This window comes from Sphaerodactylus townsendi, linkage group LG11 (assembly GCF_021028975.2).
Source record: "Sphaerodactylus townsendi isolate TG3544 linkage group LG11, MPM_Stown_v2.3, whole genome shotgun sequence".
Lineage (NCBI taxonomy): Eukaryota > Metazoa > Chordata > Lepidosauria > Squamata > Sphaerodactylidae > Sphaerodactylus > Sphaerodactylus townsendi.
In genome coordinates, this window is record NC_059435.1 from 54466916 (window position 1) to 54484993 (window position 18078).

Here is an 18078-nt window from a genome sequence, read left to right on the forward strand (position 1 = left end):
TTTTCTCTCTTTCTCACAATACTAGAAACCAGGGGCATTCCATTGAAAATGCTGGGGGGGGAAGAATTAGAACTAATAAAAGGAAACACTTCTTCACGCAACATGTGATTGGTGTTTGGAATATGCTGCCACAGGAGGTGGTGATGGCCACTAACCTGGATAGCTTTAAAAGGGGCTTGGACAGATTTATGGAGGAGAAGTCGATTTATGGCTACCACCATCTTGATCCCTCTTGATCTGAGATTGCAAATGCCTTAACAGTCCTTGGGGTGCTTTCCGGGAGCAACAGCCGCAGAAGGCCATTGCTTTCACATCCTACATGTGAACTCCCAAAGGCACCTGGTGGGCCACTGCGAGTAGCAGAGAGCTGGACTAGATGGACTCTGGTCTGATCCAGTTGGCTTGTTCTTATGTTCTTAACACTTGTCAGCTGGGTGATCTTGAGCTTGTCACAGTTCTTCGGAGCTCAGCCCCATGGACCTCTCAGGATGTTTGTTGTGAGGGGGGAAGAGAAAGGAGATTGTAAGCCCCTTTGGGTCTCCTTACAGGAGAGAAAGGGGATATAAATCCAACTCTTCTCCTCCTCCTCCTCCTCCTCCTCCTCCTCTTCTTCTTGTTTGGAAAATGGGGGGGGGAGGGCAGCAAATCTAGCAACAAATGCCTTTTATTAAGATGCTTTTTTAAACCAAGAACTCTTGACAGCCTGTGATGCATTGTAAAAAGCAGGATGCCTATAAAATTTTAATATCTTATTGCTGAAAAGTGCAAAAAGAGGAATCGAGAGGTTATATAAAAACCTGCACTTGCTATAAAAACATTTCTCCCAAAGAACAATCAGCAAATCAGTGGCTATGCATGCAGAAATAAAAGCATTTCTCTCATTCCATTAATCTAGTCTCTGACCAAAAACAAAAACCTAGGATTCTGAAAAGCCTACTTTTTCTTCCATGCAGTTCTGTCTCATGTTTATATTGTGTTCCCACCACAGAATCTGAGGAAGTCAGATTTTTAGCACTGGTTATTTTGGGGGAAAAGAAGCAGCAATTTAAAACTCTCTTCAAGGACGATGTCATTCCTGCTGCATGTGAGTTATGATGAAATGGGTCTTAAATCTTCATATCTGGTTTTTGTTTAGAGTTGGCTGTATTCTTCATTGTCACACATCTGCATCAGTGAGCACAGAGGCGTGATCTAAAGACCAAAAATACTCAGTGGAAATGGTCCCAGTGATTTCAGATGTCAACTGAGGGCTTAGATCATATTGCAGAACTTCTGATGTTATAATATGTCAAAAGGATTGAAATTATGACCATGTGTGTCTCCACATTCTAAATGGGGCTTCTGAGAAATTCTAAAAGGGTAATGATGCAAATGATCAAGTCAAAGGAAATGCACTGCAGCATCTTTTGAACTTTCCCCTCCTCCTCCTCCTCCTCCCCCTCTCCCTCCCTCCCTCTCACACATATACACACACACTAACTCAATGAGATTTAAAACTGCACAACTTTGTCTGGGCCATGACCTATATGTATTCATTATTGCTTCATGCATCAGACAGATTAAATCAGATTTCTCATATCTTACACAATAATGTCTCCAGCATATCCTGCATTCCATCCTAAAACTCTATAAACTGCAGATTAGATCCCTCTATCATGGTCTGATACATCTTTTTCTCCTTCCCTCTTTTTTTCCTATTGAACGTGTCACCTGATTACCTGGGGCGCTCACGTACCCTGCACCCCTGCTGCAGCGCCTCCTGTCCTGCCCTGGAACGTTCCCGGAATGCCCCAGTCACGCCCCCGCCGTGTCTGGTGCCTGGGACGTCACACCCCCTGCCTTGTTGGCGCTACACCACTGCCTGATTAAAAGTTTTGGGGACTTGCATTTTTGCACAAGACTTTGTGATACTTGGTAGGAAACATATTGTAACTGTACCGAATCTCAGATGCTGTGACAAACTGTAAATGTTGTGTGGCTTTTTAACACCCTCTTCAAAATGTTTCTCTGCCTGCACTGAAGAAACATTTCATGTGTGAACAAAGTCTGCAAAAACTTACTATTCAATGAACTGGCTAGCCTTTTAGGCATCATGAGACCTCATGCTGCTTTTGCTGCAATGTGAAACAGACAAAAGCAATCAATCAGTCCTATCAGAGATCTGCAGCTGATTGAACCACTTCAGCTACTTTGAATTGATTCCACTATTCGCCTATCAATGTAGACTGGAACTAGGTAAAGCAATATGACGGTGACAGTAGCCCTTTTCGGATGTTATGTTCCTGGCATTGTGAACTTACATATGGGACAAAAACACTATGCACACTCCTCCCAATACGTGAGATCAATATTTCTTCAGAAAGGGGCAACGCATAGATTTGCTGCCTCAGTGCACATGTACCAAGCCCAGATTGTGTATTCTAAAACTGGGATATATATGCATTGCCACTTTCAGAAGAGTAACAATTGTGCCTATCTGGAGGATCGCATATAGCATATTTGTCCCATATATGCAGTCAAATGTAATAACTGAACAAAGCTAATGTCTTTAGGTTTCACAATATAGCATTGTGTCCCTATAGCAGTCATGCACACAGACAACAGAATGGTTTGTACAGCAGAATTTTTGTTTTCAAAAAAGAGTGTGATTAGTTCAGTATATCATTTTCAGGGCTCCCCTGCATACTATATTGCAAAGCTAAGAAAACAAACTTACTTAAACTTGGCATATTCTTGTGGCCTCTTGTTCCATGTGCAGTTCTGAAATTTTCCAACAACTTGCAAATAATAGTCTTCTGCATACCTAAAAGGATTAAAATAAAAGCATGTGACATGAACAGATTGCAGACTAAGGGCAAGTTTTGTTGCACTCCCCCCCCCCCCCACGCCGGAAGTGAGGATTGGGATGCATGAACACATGAACCTGCCTTATACTTGTCTAACGAGGTCAGTATTCTCTACTCTGACTGGTAGAGGCTCTCCAGATCTCAGGTAGAGGCCTTTCATATCATCAAATATCCCTTCCTTTTAACTAGTGATACCAAGGGTGAGACCTTCTGCGTGTAAAACAGAGCTACTCCTCCTCACCAGTCAAAAAGCTGTGAGATAAACAAAATTAGAACTTTGATGTTCATTCCCTAGTTTCCCATCTCAGATTTTCAAGGTAGAATATAGGTCAGATCTTTTCTCACCCTGGTTGCTAAATGAAGCCACTATATTTATCAAATCTGGCTATTCTGATTACAAAGTGCTGGGGATGGGAATTGTCCCTTCCTGCTTGAAAGTACTCAAAGACTGTTCAGCAGTCACTCCTGGAAACAGATAGATGGACACAGCAAAAGCAACTCTAATGTCGGCCCTTTCTACACAGACACTTTAAAACATTTGGGGGCAGGAAATAAAACATTTCGTTCAAGGAGCTCTGCATTGTTTTTCCCTCCAAAATGTTTTAGTTGCAGCCTCAAAACATTTCAAATGCATCCTCTTTTCTAGTGATTCGTTTGGCTGAAATGCTTTTTAAAAGGGATTTATTTGCTTCTGCTGTCCCTTTAAGATGCCATTTTATAAGTTGTGTCCTTGCCTGCAGAAGCCGTCTGCCCTGTTTTTGGAGAATTTCAGAGAGGTTTGAGATTTGGGGAGCTTAAACTATACAGCATATTGACTGCAGAAGACTCAGGAAAGTGTAGAAGCACTGATTTGTTTACACAGTGGGAAAGAACAGGGAAAACCAGAAAATGGCAGTTAGAAATTGTTTCAAAGGGGTGCATACCAACAAAAGGGAGGGATTGAAAATGTTTTACAAATGTTTTAGGAGATTTGTGCAGAAAGGGCCATTATCAGGCAGGTTTCAACTAAAAACTTAGTGCAGAAAATCCTTCTCATGGCTGACTGGAAAGTTCTCAAATAACCAAGGTGACCAGATGGTCACCTTTGTGATCTGGGACGGGGAGGGTGGTCGTCTTGCGCGTGGCGCGGGAAGCCTTACACAGGCTTTGGGGCTTAGTTTACGTTTGTCAGCTCTGTGACAGAGGCGTGACGCAAACGGCAAGCCCCAGAAGGCCATGCGCCTCATGCTGACATGCATGAGGCTGCCGCGACTGCAACTTGCGCCCCCAAGGCAGTGCAGCAGCCTCCCCACAATTGGGACAATTTGTAGAACCCGCGGGACGTGGGACAAATTGTCCAAAGGCAGGACGGTCCCGCCAAAAGCGGGACGGCTGGTCAGCCTACAAATAACCATACACAAATAACCACAGCACAAAAAAAAACTTGTATTCTACCCCCTTCTTCATTTCCCCTATATACTGTAGAGCTATGAACACATAAGCACATGAGTGAGGAGAGACTGTGGCTTAATAGTAGCGCATCTACTTGACATGCAAAAGATACCAGGTTCAGTCCCCAGCATCTCCAGTGAAAAGGCTCAGATAGTGTGTATGTGTTAAGTGCTCAGATAGTAGCTAACATGAAGGGCCTTTATTTGAGGCCTTGGACAGCCATTCCCAGCTTGATCTTGGGGAACCAATAATTTAATTCAGTATAAGGCAGCATCATATTTAACAAGAAGCGGCCTTATACTGAGTGAAACCTTTGGTCTATAAAGGGCAGAATTGTATGCTCTGATTGGTGATGGCTTATCAGGTCACAGGCAGAGGTCTTTTGCACTGCTTACTCTCTCTCTCTCTCTCTGTGTGTGTGTGTGTGTGTGTGTGTGTGTGAGAGAGAGAGAGAGAGAGAGAGAGAGAGAGAGAGTGTTAAGTGCCATCAAGTTGCTTCTGATTTATGGTGACCCTATGGATTAATGACCTCTGAAATACCCTATTGTTAACTGCCTTGCTCAGGTCTTTCAAACTGAGGGCCATGGCTTCCTGGACTGAGTCAATCCATCTCATGTTGGGCCTTCCACTTTTTCTTGTGGCCTTCACCTTTCCCTAGCAATGCTGTCTTTTCCATTGACTTGTAAACTAGGCTGACCAGCCGTCCCGCTTTTGGCGGGACAATCCCGCCTTCGCATAATTTGTCCCGCGTCCCGTGGGTTCCTTGCATTGTCCCGATTTTTGGGAGGCTGCCGCACTGTCTTCTGGGGCGCAAGGCAGTGCGGCAGCCTCCTGCGCTTGTGGCCACAGGAGCATGGCCTTCTGGGACGCAGCCATTTCCCGCCCTGTCACAGGGAGGGAAACGGCAGCGCCCCAGAAGGCAGTGTGCTCCTGCGGCTGCAAGCGCATGCGTGTGTGCGCGCGCAGCCACCTACCCCTGTCCCGGGTTTACAAGGTGACCATCTGGTCACCTTATTGTAAACTCATAATTTGACCAATGTATGATAGCCTCAGTATAGTCTTTTTGGTGGTCCACGGTATCTACAAAACTCTCCTCCAACATCACATTTCAAATGAATCAACTTTATTCCTCTCAGCTTTCTTCATTGTTCGACTTCCACATGCATATATCTAATTTTCGATATTAACAATTCAGTTTTTTAACAATTGCCTACTACTCGATCCTCTTTAAACAGAAAAAGCTGGAGACTGAACTTGGGGCTTTCTGCATTCAACACGCGTGGTCAACCACTGAGCCACAACCCCTCCCCCTATGGCTGTCATCTTCAGCAGACAGAGAAAAATAGGCCACGAATGAAAGCCTTCCAGCTAGAGACATTTCCTGCTCAGCGGGGCAGGCATTGCTGTGCATCACCGAAAGAACACCAGGCTGTCTTCTGAAGAAGAAAAAAAAAGCATCATCTGCCTATAACACATACACCTCTTCTTGGCATTTGTGCCAGAGATAATCTCTTTCTTGTTGAACCAGGTTTTGAAACATTCATGATCTTTTGAGAGAGATTTTTTGTCAAGCAAGATACCGAACAGCACCACCTTGAATTTCAATTTATTTATTTCTTAGAGCCTTTCACCAGCTTCCCTTCAAGTATTTTCAATATTTTTAAAATGAATATTTCTCTGCACACACACAAAAAAAGAGAGGACACATTCACTTGCAGTGAGCTGCAGTCAGATGCAGTGAACCACAGCAACAGAAATGTCCACAATTGTATTTTATCCCCTCTGATCAAGAGTCTTTCCAAGAGATGTATTTAACTTTGGAGCGAAAATACAGATATCATATATGTTTCTTACCAGTATTAATTTCCATCTGTGCTTCATATATAATTTAAAATATCATGTACAGATCTTCCCTGCGCTTTCATATGTAATTTAAGGCTCTTTAATAATTTGGCTCCAATCTTCAAAAGCACAAAGCAGAAAATAAAGTAGAGAGAGGCTGATATGGCCATGTTTATTTCTTTTTTATCTGGAGCAGTGGGTTGGATTCTACGAGCCGTTCCATTAGTGGAAGTGATTTCCTCTGAAGAAAACAACCTTGCCCTGATACAAGATGCCAAGCCTCTTCTTGTATCAGGGGAATGCTCCTTCTGCCTCAGGAAATCCCCTTTACCAACAAGGCTTGTATGCTGGATCCTCCCTAGCTTTAGCTCCAAAGAAGAACTGAAATGTTGCTGTCCTTTCCCAGGCTCAGGCTGCTGCCAACTGGGTCCAAAGCAAACTCTAGCGGCACTGCCAGGTTGCATTAAGCAACAAAATAACTTGGGGCCCTTGGGGCAGCTGAATACTTCCAACTAGCCCTGTGTTTCAAGAAAGAAAATGGTTAGAGGAAAAACTTAAAATTTCTCCATCTCCTCACAAAGGGGGGGTGGGTCAATTCCTGGATATTTGTGGATAGAGCCTGGGAAGGGTGGGGACAGGGGAGGGGAGGGACTTCAGTGGGCTGTATTTCCATAGAGTCCACCTTTCACAGCCACTGTTTTCTCCAGAGTAATTAATCTCCGTGATCTGGAGGTCAATTAGAACTCTGAGTGTTTTCCAGGCCCCTGTTGGAAGCTAGGAACCCTAAACCAGCAACATGGTTTCAACTTCCAACTCAGGGACCCACCAGACTCATAGCACCAAGGGGGCGGGGATGGGGGGTGCACGACGCACTAAGCGCATGCCGGTGCAGGGATGTGGCGGGGGCATTCTGGGGTGGGGGCGAGTGGGGTTTGTGGCAGGGCACAGGGTGCACGCATGCCCTGGGCGCAATTCCTCCTCGCTCCAGCCCTGGGTCCCACACACTGGATATTTGAAAGAGAGAGAAAAAAAGAATTCTAGACATGTAACTGCCAGAATCTCATCTAAGAAGGCCCTCAGCAGAAGAGCTGGAATCTGGTTCTAGCTTTCTTTGTGAGTTTCTAAAAGCTGAGATTACCAGGAGTCAGGAGCATTTTGCACTAAAAACAACGGAATAGATCCAGAGGTAGAGGTGGAATCCAGCAGGCTCTCACCAGTTCCCGAGAATGGGTTACTAATTATTTGTGTGTGCCGAGAGTGGGTTACTAATTGGGTCCTCTTTTCCATCTCCACGCCCTCGCATCCCCGAGAGACATACTGCCTTTGAACATGAAGGTTCCATATAGCGATTGCGACTAATAATGTAACTCCCTGAACTGGGTTAATCCCTTTCAGGTACTGCAATTCATTGATTCTCAGCCTTTCGTACCTTTTATCTCACCAGTCTCTATCAAAGAACTTGTGTGTTTCACCATTGCTGTGTTCAGATTTGTGAGTTGGGGATTTGTGATGATGATTTAGAAATGACCTGGTGCAAAAAATTTTTGGGGGGTCGTGGTGGTGTGGCTGCCCATGGGGGGCATCCAACTCAGGTTTTGCCCAGGGCTCAGGTTTGCCTAGGTACGCCTCTGCCCCCTTTGCTGAGGGGGGGGGGCTGGCGAGGGAACCTGTTACTAAAATTTTTGGATCCCACCACTGTCCAGAGGTATGACAAAGTTGAAGAACTCTTGCAATTACTGGTGGCCTCCTTTTATCCTTTCGCCATAGTAACATTATTATTGATTTAAAAATGGGGAAATAATTACTCCTTTAAAGTAAGATCTAACGTCTTCTTCAAATGTATCTACTTTGGAGCCATGGCTTAGAATGTTCCATACCAACGGGACAGCCCCATTGTTATGGCCTGCTTCTGATTAGTACATTGCTGTTTGATCATGGACTGCCCCTAGACCAAATCTTTAAATATGCAAACAGCATAAGATAACTTGACTTAAAATAAATCTGTGATAGTAATCAGCCTTGACACATCATAGCTAACATATACATTACATGAAGAAGACTGAAAAAGCCAGTCGTTTCAACTCAGCCACTTTTACTAAGCAACCGCTTACATGAAATGTGTTACTGTCAGAACACAGTTCAGTCAAGCAGAGAGGGAAAAAAGGTGGCTGAGGGGAAAACAGCTTGCCAGTTCAATTCTTTGGTGCTGAATATCATTATACACCACAAGATAATTTTGCTTAAATGATGAAGGCCCGCAGGAGGAAATCTATGAAATAAAAGGAAGAGTAGAAAGCAGAGAGAACAGAAAGTGACTCAGGGCAATTCTACTGTCTAGGGGAAATTCCGGCAAGCTTCTCAAAGCTAACGCCCTCCAGAACATATGCTCAGTGAAGATCAGAAAACGTGAACCATCATCCAATTCAGGAAGGGATGCCACTGGACTGGCAACATATCAGAAATCCACAGAGATTGTAGGCTTCAAAAAACATTCATCCCACGCTTCCTCAGCCCTTGCTGTATGGTCACGTGAAGAAGCAATGCATTTGGGCACAGTCTAGAAATCACAATGCATAGACAATCCCGAAGATAAAAGCATAAAGCAATTGGCAGGCAGGGACTTTTGACTCCTATGATTTTGGGAAGACATTTTCTCTGGTAAGGAAATGTATATTGTCAGGACAAAAAGCTGGCATTTGTTGCTGAGCCCTTGCTCTGCCATTTTTCCAGATACTCATAAAAAACCTGAACCCACAAATGAGACCTTCAAGGTTATGGGATGACTTTGAACATTATAACTTAGTTAAATACATACACCCAGAGATACTTCATTTGCATTCACCTTCCCATGAAGGCAGGGCTTGTGGATGAACCAGTGTCTGCCATTATTGAATCAAAGGACCAATTACAAAGGAATTTCCTTCTAATCTATGAAATACAGCAGACTGACCCACCACTGGTATCTGGTATCAGCTCTGAAAATCACTTTTCTATCTCAAGTTTTTGGCCAGTCAGGGAAGGGGTTTATTCCTTGCAATACTTTCAGATTTCTGCTTCTTTTAGGTGCCTGACCAGAGAGTATACATTGCAGTACTGTGTCCTGGGCAGCCCATCCTGTTCCAGGTTGAAATTTTGAGTGATAGTTCAAGATTTGTCTTAGGCTCTTGAACTTGTCCTTCCTCTGTCTGGTCTCAGGAGCACCTGTCGTCCATGGATTGCTTGCACATTGGAGTACTTCCTATCTGCTTGCAAGGAGAAGGTATCAAAGAGTTTGGCTGAACCAGTTTAGTACTTGAAAAACAATTTCCTTGTTTTATTTTCTAATTGCTGTTCGTTCAGTTACTTGCGTGGACTTGGTGGTGGGTTGTGTGGGGAGGCATTGGGCCGAGGCCAGGTCTACAGGCATGCATTTGACCTTGTTCTTTAAAAGTTAAAATGAAATTCCAATGAAATTCCAATAAAATGAAATTTACTGTTTGTTTTTCCTTATTCTCCCCCTGTTCTGGTTCTGTGAAAGTTAAATTAATTGGATGTTTGTGTGTGTTTTCAGAGTTTTGATTTAATGTTGTTGTTACTGTTACCAGGTTTTAAAGTTTCATAGTTCAATTCCCCTCCCCCCCTTGGAGGCTCACTGGTGTTACTTTGCTTGCTTTCTGATTGTAGGTTTGTTGCTTTTCTTGCTGTTTTCAGGGTTTTGATTAAAGATTGATGTTGCTGTTGTTACCAGGGTTGTGGGGAGATAATTGTTGCCTCACTGGTGTTTATGTAATAGTCTTAATAGGGTGGGGAGTTTTGCTGGGTTTTTTTGGATTTGTCCACAGTTTATAGGATTTGGGGGTGGGGGTGGATTCTCTGCTGAGAAAGTTGAAGTAGCATTGTTAAGTTATTATTTCTGGGTTCTCTAGTTGAGCCACAGTTATTCCATTTGGTAGATTTAAATAAAGACTAGCTGTAAGGACTGACTAGGGTTTCGATAGAGTTACTGAAAACTTACTTCAGCTGTAGGACTTCAGGCTAGTAACAGCCTTAAAAGGCTAGTAACAGCCTTAAAAGGCTAGTAACAGCCTTAAAGGCCAGGAATAGTAACAGCCTTAAAAGGCCAGGAATAAATCAAAATAATAAACAAATAAGATCTGTATTGTCGAAGGCTTTCACGGCCGGAATCACTTGGGTGCTGTGTGGTTTCCGGCTAAATGGCGATGCTCTGTAAGGCATTCTCTCTGATCGCTTATACCGCATCTGTGGCTGGCATCTTCAGAGTATCTCATGTTGGAAAAGCAAGTGGAATATATATCGGTCCAGGGTGCCTGGGGCGTGCCCAGGGTGGGGGGGGAAACCTTGTCTATGAGCAACAAAGACGGCAACCAGGTCAATAGTTGAGGGCATCTGAATAGAAGTATGAGTAACAATGAAGACTATAGCCTAGGAGTAACCCTGTAGATAGCAAGGCCCAAGTGGTGGAGCATCTGAATAGAAGTATCCTGGTCTGTTTCTTTTGTCTCTATGAATCATCCTGTGTTTGTGTGGAGCTGGTTTGACACAGTCTTGACCCTAGTTATTTTTTCAACACTGGCAAGCTGCTCTGTTCATTTTCAGAGTTTCTTCCTTCCCTCTGTTAAAATTGTCCATGTGCTTATGGGATTTCACTTGCTTCTCTGTGTAGTCTGGACGTAGTGGCTTGTGAGTGGTCCAGAATTTCTGTTTTTTTCAAATAATATTCTATGTCCAGGTTGGTTTATCATGTGTTTCTGCTATTAAGGAGTTTTTCTGGCTGAAATAGTCTGCGGTGCCTGTCGTGTTCTTTTGATACGCGTCTGTGCACTGCTTGTGGTCAGTTTCCTATGTAGACTTGTCCACAGCTGCATGGTATGCTATAGGACTCCTGCAGTAGCTAGAGGGATCCCTCTTATCCTTTGTTGAACTAGGCATCTGTTTGAATTTTCTTAGTGGGTCTGTAGATTGTTGTTTGTAGGTTGTGCTTCTTTCATCAGTTTTTCCTATCATGATCAGTGGTTCCCTTGATGTGTATGGTAAGAACCACCTTCCTCTCTAGATGGCTCTCTTTACCTTTGCCCATGTGGTTTCTGTTCTTGGTCTTGCAGCCCTTCTGATTTCTGTATTAGAGTAACCATTAGCCTGTAGAGCCCTGTTTAGGTGATTCAATTCATCTTGTAGGAGGTGAGGTTCACAGATTCTGTTTGCGCGATGTACCAAGGTTTTTATGGTGCTCCTTTTTTGCCCTGGATGGTGATTGGAGTTTTTGTGTAGATATCTGTCTGTGTGAGTAGGTTTTCTGTATACTAAGATCTGGGTTGCCAAATAGATCTGGGTTGCCAAATAGTTAGCATGAAAGTAATCTTTTTGGGTTTAGGTCCACCGTCACTAAAGTTGAAGGTGGGCTGATTTAGACACTAGCTACTTAGGGCTCAGAGGTTTTAGAACAGCTGCTTCAAGTTCTTTTGAAATTTGGGGCAGTTTTGTTAGATCTTACCGCAGCGTTTGATATGGTCGATCACGACCTTTTGATCTAATCAGCCTAGCCGCTTCAAAAGTAAGGGGCAATTGTCCTTCAGTGGATTTGCCTACGCTTCTCCGGGCCGGAGCCAGCATAGAGGAGTCGCGGGGATGAAACCTCCCGTGGTGCCTGGGCTTCATTGCGGAGCACCTCAGGGGAGGCACCGCCATCCCCGCCTGTTATTTAACATCTATATCACGCCTAACCACTTGCTCAGCTGGAGTACGGAGCTTTGGGCTGATCTGTCATCAGTATGCTGATGACACTCCAGCTCATCGTCTATTGATGGAGGGGAGCGACGCTTCCTGTGGCTCTCCAGCATTGTTTGGAGGCGGTAGCTGGTTGCTTGAAACAAGAGCAGGCTGCAACTGAATCCATCCCGAAGACGGAGGAGGTCCTCTGGCTGGAGCTGAATTTGTGGGAGAGGCTGGGGATTTCCAGTCAGCTTGGTGTGTGGAGGGGGGGTCTCATTGGTTTCTACCTCCCCTCCGTCTGGCAGTCTGGGGTCCACCTGGATTCATCTCTTTCGGTGGAGACCCAGGTGGCCGCTTACAACCCGGATCACGTGCTTCATCTTTTCAGGCCCGCCAGGCAATGTTGGCCCCCTCTCTCCCTTAAATGGACCTGGCCACTGCTGATCCATGCAACGGTCACTTCCAGGCTAGACTATTGTAACTTCAGCTTTACGCTGGCCTTTCCACTTCGCGTTTGCGATTGAGGAAGTTAAAGTTGGTCCAGCATGCGGCGGCTCGCCTGCTCACAGGAGGCTGCCTTTAGAGACCATATCTCAGCCTGTGTTGGCGCCCAGCTGCACTGGCTTCCAGCTCCACTTCCGAATCATCTTCAAGGTGTGGGTTTTGACCTTCCCAAGGCCTTAGCTAAAGGCTGGGACCTCAGGTACCTCCGGGGACCGTGATCACCCCCATATATCCTCCTACCTCGCCTCTCTGGGCGACGCAGAGGCCAATTTGCTGGTGATCCCTGGGTTCTCTATGATGCGAGGCTGGTTCTTCACGCTGGCTGTGGACTTTTACAGCACTGGCCCCGCCTGGTGGAACACCCTTTCCTCCAATGTCCTGGACTCTGGCGGACCTGGGTGAGTTCCGTGAGGGCCTGTAAGACTGTGTTGTTCCACCGGCGCTTTGGAGTGTCTCACGCTGATATATGGTGCCCCCCACTGCTCCTTATTGCCCCTCTCTGGTTTTCCAGGGCTTGTTAAGATCAGGGTCCCCTCATACTGGAGGGGCTTCTCCACCGGCCCCTCCTTTTTTTTTTTCAGTAGGTTTTAAATCTGAGGTTGGATGCCTGCTTTTATGCTTTTATGTATTAATTTGTTTCCGCTGGTTTTAGGTTATTTTAGTGCTGACATGAGATGGAGCTTATGTCTTTATATTGTATATGTGTTTTGCTCCTGTTGTCTCTGAATCCTTGCTGTTCACCGCCCGGAGCCCTTCGGGGATCGGGCGGTATAAAAGCCGAATAAATAAATAAATAAATAAAATAAATATAGTACACTAGAAATTAGGAATAAACTTTAGCTACTTTTCCCTGTTCAGAAAAGTTTTACCTTCCATCTCCAGGTCAGAATAGTTGGAGGCTAACCCAGTGGTATACTGCCTGTGGGGGTAGGTGGGGCCAAATGACCCCAGATACAATGGCGGGGGGTTGCAAAATCACCCCCACCCCTCTCCTCCTCCCATGCTGACTCGGCTCAGAAGAGCTGGGTCAGTGTGAAGGAGACGCCTAAAGACAGAGCCAGCCTGCTGCCAGGAGCCTGCCTGCTGCTGTGGCGCCCATCCAAGTCGCCTCCTTCCCTCTCTGGGCCCTTGGGGGTGGGGATTGGGGGTGCTGCTGGCCTGCTGCCACTGCAGTGCCTTCCAAGCCGCCCCCAAGCCCCACCCCCAGGCACAGGGGCATAGGGGGGCGCGTGCTCGGAGCAGGTGTTGTCCCCAGGCATAATTCCCCCCCCCCCCGATAAGCCTCTGGGCTAACCTCAGATAGCCTTAAGAGTAGGTCACTAGTTAGTTGGTTGTTTTTTAAAAAAAATTTTTTTCATTTAATCAAGTTAAGGTTAGGGGAACTTTTATATTAAAAATTAGTTTTCTTGGGGGAGGGTTCCTAAAAAGTTTTGTCAAAGTTTGCTAGGTTGCAGTTCAGATCAGCTAGATAGGGCACTTAACATCCCCACATTAATTAACCAGATTTTGAAGCAGTGGGAGAATTGCGGGAGTGGGGGGAGCTTTCTGTTTTTCTGCAATTACATTGTGCTGAAGGATTGGAGGGGGCTCTGGTGGGGGACTTGTTCCAGGTATGGGTAGTTGCTGGTGACTCTCCTCACAGGAACTATCCAAGTTTGTTGAAGTTTAGGTGGGCAGTCCAATTCTATGGGCACCAACTTTTCCTTCACATGGGTGTCCATAGAATTAGACCCCCTCCACCCAAACATCAACAAATGTGGGTTGTTCCTGTGAGGAAAGTCATTAACAGTTTTGTTTAGGAGGACCAGTTGTATGGCTCCCCAAAATGGTAGCCCCCATATCCCAACAGAAATTATTGGAAACCATGGGATACCATACAATTGGACCTCCTAAACCAAACTTCACCAAACATGGTTGCTTCTACCAGAACAGTCTCCCTAAGCCACTCTGCAAGTTTGGTTCCTGTACCTTGAAAAGCAAGTTTGGTTCCTGTACCTTGAAAAATGTGCCACCCTAAAGATAGAAAACCCCCAAAGCTTCCCATTAGCTCAAATGAAGCTGAATTTTTTTCAGTTTTTTTCAGGAAATCCAAATATTTTGAAGGTGGAAGGTATTTTTGGGTCCCCCCCCCAAAAAAAGTATTTGAGGGTGTGGGTTTTTTTTTGCTTTACTGATAATTTTAAAGCCAAAACAATCCCAACCCAAATTTTACTGATTTTTTTTTTGGTTTTGCTCAAGTCTACTTCCAGCAGCTTATGTCCTATGTGGAATATAAGGAAAAAATACCTTGTATATCTGGGCTAGCGACCATCAATCTTCTCATCCTTTATGAACCGACTTAGTGTTGCAAGTATGTGGCTGTCACATCCATAGGTCAGGACAGGGGCAGCAAAATGCCAGTGCTGGGTACGGCCACAAGCACACATCACTTTTCAGCAAGGCATTCATCATGCATTTTCTTTTTTCCAGTTCTTACCACAGCAGCAGACAAGAAGTAAATGCCAGCCTGAGGAAATCTCACATCTTATTCAGAAATTATTTCTTTTGTGCAGCATTTCCCATCTTTCACAGAGAGCTCTCACAACAACTTGCCTAACAAAAGCCACTTTCTGCAAATTGAATTGCCTTAGGTAGCCAAGCAGGTAATCAGTGAGGGACAGAATAAATAGCTCGGAGGGCTGTTTAGAGAAAAAATGAAATGGGTTGCCAGCTCCCACCCCCTCTCATGGCCACCAGCAGGGGATGAGGACAGAGAATCGCCAGAGCCAGGTTGGGAACCTATTGGCTATTTGGGAACGGAGCCTAAGGATGCCAGGGACCTCACTTGGGTATGCTGCCATAAAGTCCACTCTCCAAAACATCCCTTTTCTCCAGGGAAACTGATCTTTACAGTTTGTAGACGAGCTGTAATTCCAAAGGCTTCCCAGATCTCACCTGGAGGTGGGCATCCCTAGTCAGCATGCATGTTCCCATCATTACCTGCCTAAGAGGCGTTTCTGAAACACGTGTCTGGTCAGTGCTCCTAGAATGTGACCATTGGTCTAATGCAGCATTGCAGTTTTTACATTTTTGGAGCCTTGCTAAACTTTCTGCATAGACCAAGAAAGTGCCCCTAGCTTTATAGCATGACTCGCTCCGGATGTGGGAACTGCCACCATTTTGTGTGAAAACAGCAGCAACTATGGATGAATCTGCTCTGGCCTCTAAACAAATTAGAAATGTTTTAAGGATAAGGGAGTGGAAAGGAAGAGTGGTTTTCTGGATGAGCTGATATGTCTATTGCCCATTCCTTTTGATTTTGTAAGTAATCTTCATCTCCTGCTTCAGTTCATCCCCTTTTCGTTGCATTTTTTGTTTTTAAACCATTGACGTTTATTTACATAATTTATACCTCAACATTCTTCCTAAGTGGCTTATGTCATTCTCCTCTCCTCCAATTTGTCTTCATAACAACCCTGTGAGTTAGATTAGGCTAAGTAGGTATGACTGGTCCAAGGTCATCCAGCAAACTTACACGGCAGAGTGAGGATTGAAATCTGATTTTCACCAATCGTAGTCAGCCACTTTAACCACTGTGCCACACTGACTTGGTTAGCATGTTTATTTCTACTGGCTTAGAAGGAAAAAATGGTCAGAATATTTTGACAGGGAAAGTTAAATTTTAGAGCAGAATGTCGCTGTATGTAGGACAACAATTTGGATTCAAGCGCTGGCACAGCGATCTACTTACAGAGCACGCAACAGCAAACTCAGTATAACATCAGGCCTTTATTTGCAAAACGATAGATATGGAACAAGAGTGTTGTAGGGGGAAAAAGTCAAATGCTTTGCACAGCAGCAGGGCAGCTCTGTGCTGGTTATGAAGATAGCCACATTGCCAGACAGTAATAGATGTGAAAAATTGCAATGTAATATTGATTGTTCAAAGGGAAAAAGCTCCACTTGAAAGCGCTAGACATGGAACACCATCCTCTCAGCTGAACAGCCCAAACTGCAACATTACGTTCCCTCTCTCCTTGTCTGCTGAACCAAGACCAGAGGGGTTTTTTTGCTACACTCCTAGGTCACCTCCCTTAAGAAGCTTAGCACTTTGGCTACCTTCAGCCACAAGAATAGGATGACTGCTATTAGTATTGGAAAAATAGCAAGATTTTTAGGATTGCATATGCTATTGTGTGGAAAACGTGTTTGGCTCTTTCTATCGCTTTTGTTAACAATGGAAATAGAACAAGGCTGACATTCCATCTACGGGACCATCTCTCCCAGTATGTCCCCCAAAGAGCACTATGCTCAGTTAACAACAATCTGCTGGTGATCTCTGGCCCAAAAGCTATCCAGCTGGCCTGGACCAGGACCAGGGCATTTTTGGCCCTGTCTCCAGCCTGGTGGAATGCTCCGTCAGATGAAACCTGGACCCTGCAAGACTTGATGCAATTCCATAGGGCCTGAAAGATGGAGCTGTTCCATCAGGCCTATGATTGAGGCTGCAATGGTTTACTATCCAATGGCTTCCCCCTCTTCCACCCCTCATCCCCACCTTATTTTTTTTGTCTAGGATGAAACTTATTGTTATTTTAACTTATCAGAGGTTTTAACTGCCACTTTGATGTATTATATAGATAGATGTAGATCGCTGTGTAGGTTGTATCGAATTTTATTGTATTCACTATATGTTGGAAGTTGCCCTGAACCTACATGTGGAAGGGGAAGCCTACAAATAGAATGGATGAATGATAGCTCTTGGGGAGAATGTGTCCAAGAAGAAGGGACCACAACTCATACTCCAACTACTACAAGATGAAGAATACTAGTTCAAACTTTTCAATCTGGAAAAGCATTAGGGGGTATATTTTCAGGTTTTATTAAGTTTAATAAAACTATTACATTTAGGAATCAATCTTTATTCTTTTGAAATGATATTTTATGTTTGATAATATTTTATTAATTTTCTCAATATAGTTAACAAAAAAAAAGAAAATATGAAGCAGAAAAAAGAAAGGAAATAAAAAAGACAAAACTGAAGAAGATAATACAGCTACCCAAAAACTGTATGAATATTAGCTCTAACACGTTGGATTTTGAGATTACTAAACAAATATTATCAGAGGATATTTTATTGTTTTGAATGTCTGTGGTAAATTTGTATGCACTCATTATGAAACACAGTGGATTGATCCACCATGATATGTCTGTAATAGTAGCATAAGTTTAAAAAAATCTTGGGCAGCATATATTTTGTTTGTATTATTCACATTTTTTTTATTGGATTTTTTTAAAAAAATGCTTTTTTAGGTTATTTGAAACAAATTTGTAAAGTAACATTTGCTAAGCATAGATCAACAGGATATTTAACATTGCTATGTTACCGATATTTTAGCAGCATGAGTTTTATGTGAATGCAAACAGCAAAAACTGAGTCTATAAAATAATTTTTACATATTTTTCACATAGAAATGAGTTTTATGTTGAACATTTTGTATATTGTACCACTGATGAAGGCAGCATGTTGAAACATGTTTATCTTTCTGTTTTATGATTAATAACAGTAGCCTTCTGCTTGTTAATGACTATTTGTGACGCTTTCTGTCATTCAGAAAGTGATATTTGTTTGGAGATTATTTATTTGCTAATAGCAGATCTTTCCCTCCTATATATTCTCTTTTCTCTCAGTCTTCTGACTTTTTTCTGGTTTGGGGCTTAGTTGCAGGTTTAGTTTCCACTCTGGTTATGTGTTTACACGTGTCAA

General features: G+C 43.9%; 1 protein-coding gene across 4 annotated transcripts in view; it reads right to left on the reverse strand.

Annotated features, from left to right (window-relative positions):
- The window catches only part of ST8SIA6 (ST8 alpha-N-acetyl-neuraminide alpha-2,8-sialyltransferase 6), a 53087-nt gene that overhangs the window by 16924 nt on the left and 18085 nt on the right, over positions 1-18078 (reverse strand). For all 4 annotated transcript variants that reach the window (XM_048511169.1, XM_048511168.1, XM_048511166.1 and 1 more), the window contains one exon: positions 2717-2803. In XM_048511169.1, the coding sequence (XP_048367126.1) occupies positions 2717-2803 (87 nt within the window). The remainder of the gene's footprint in view (positions 1-2716; positions 2804-18078) is intronic.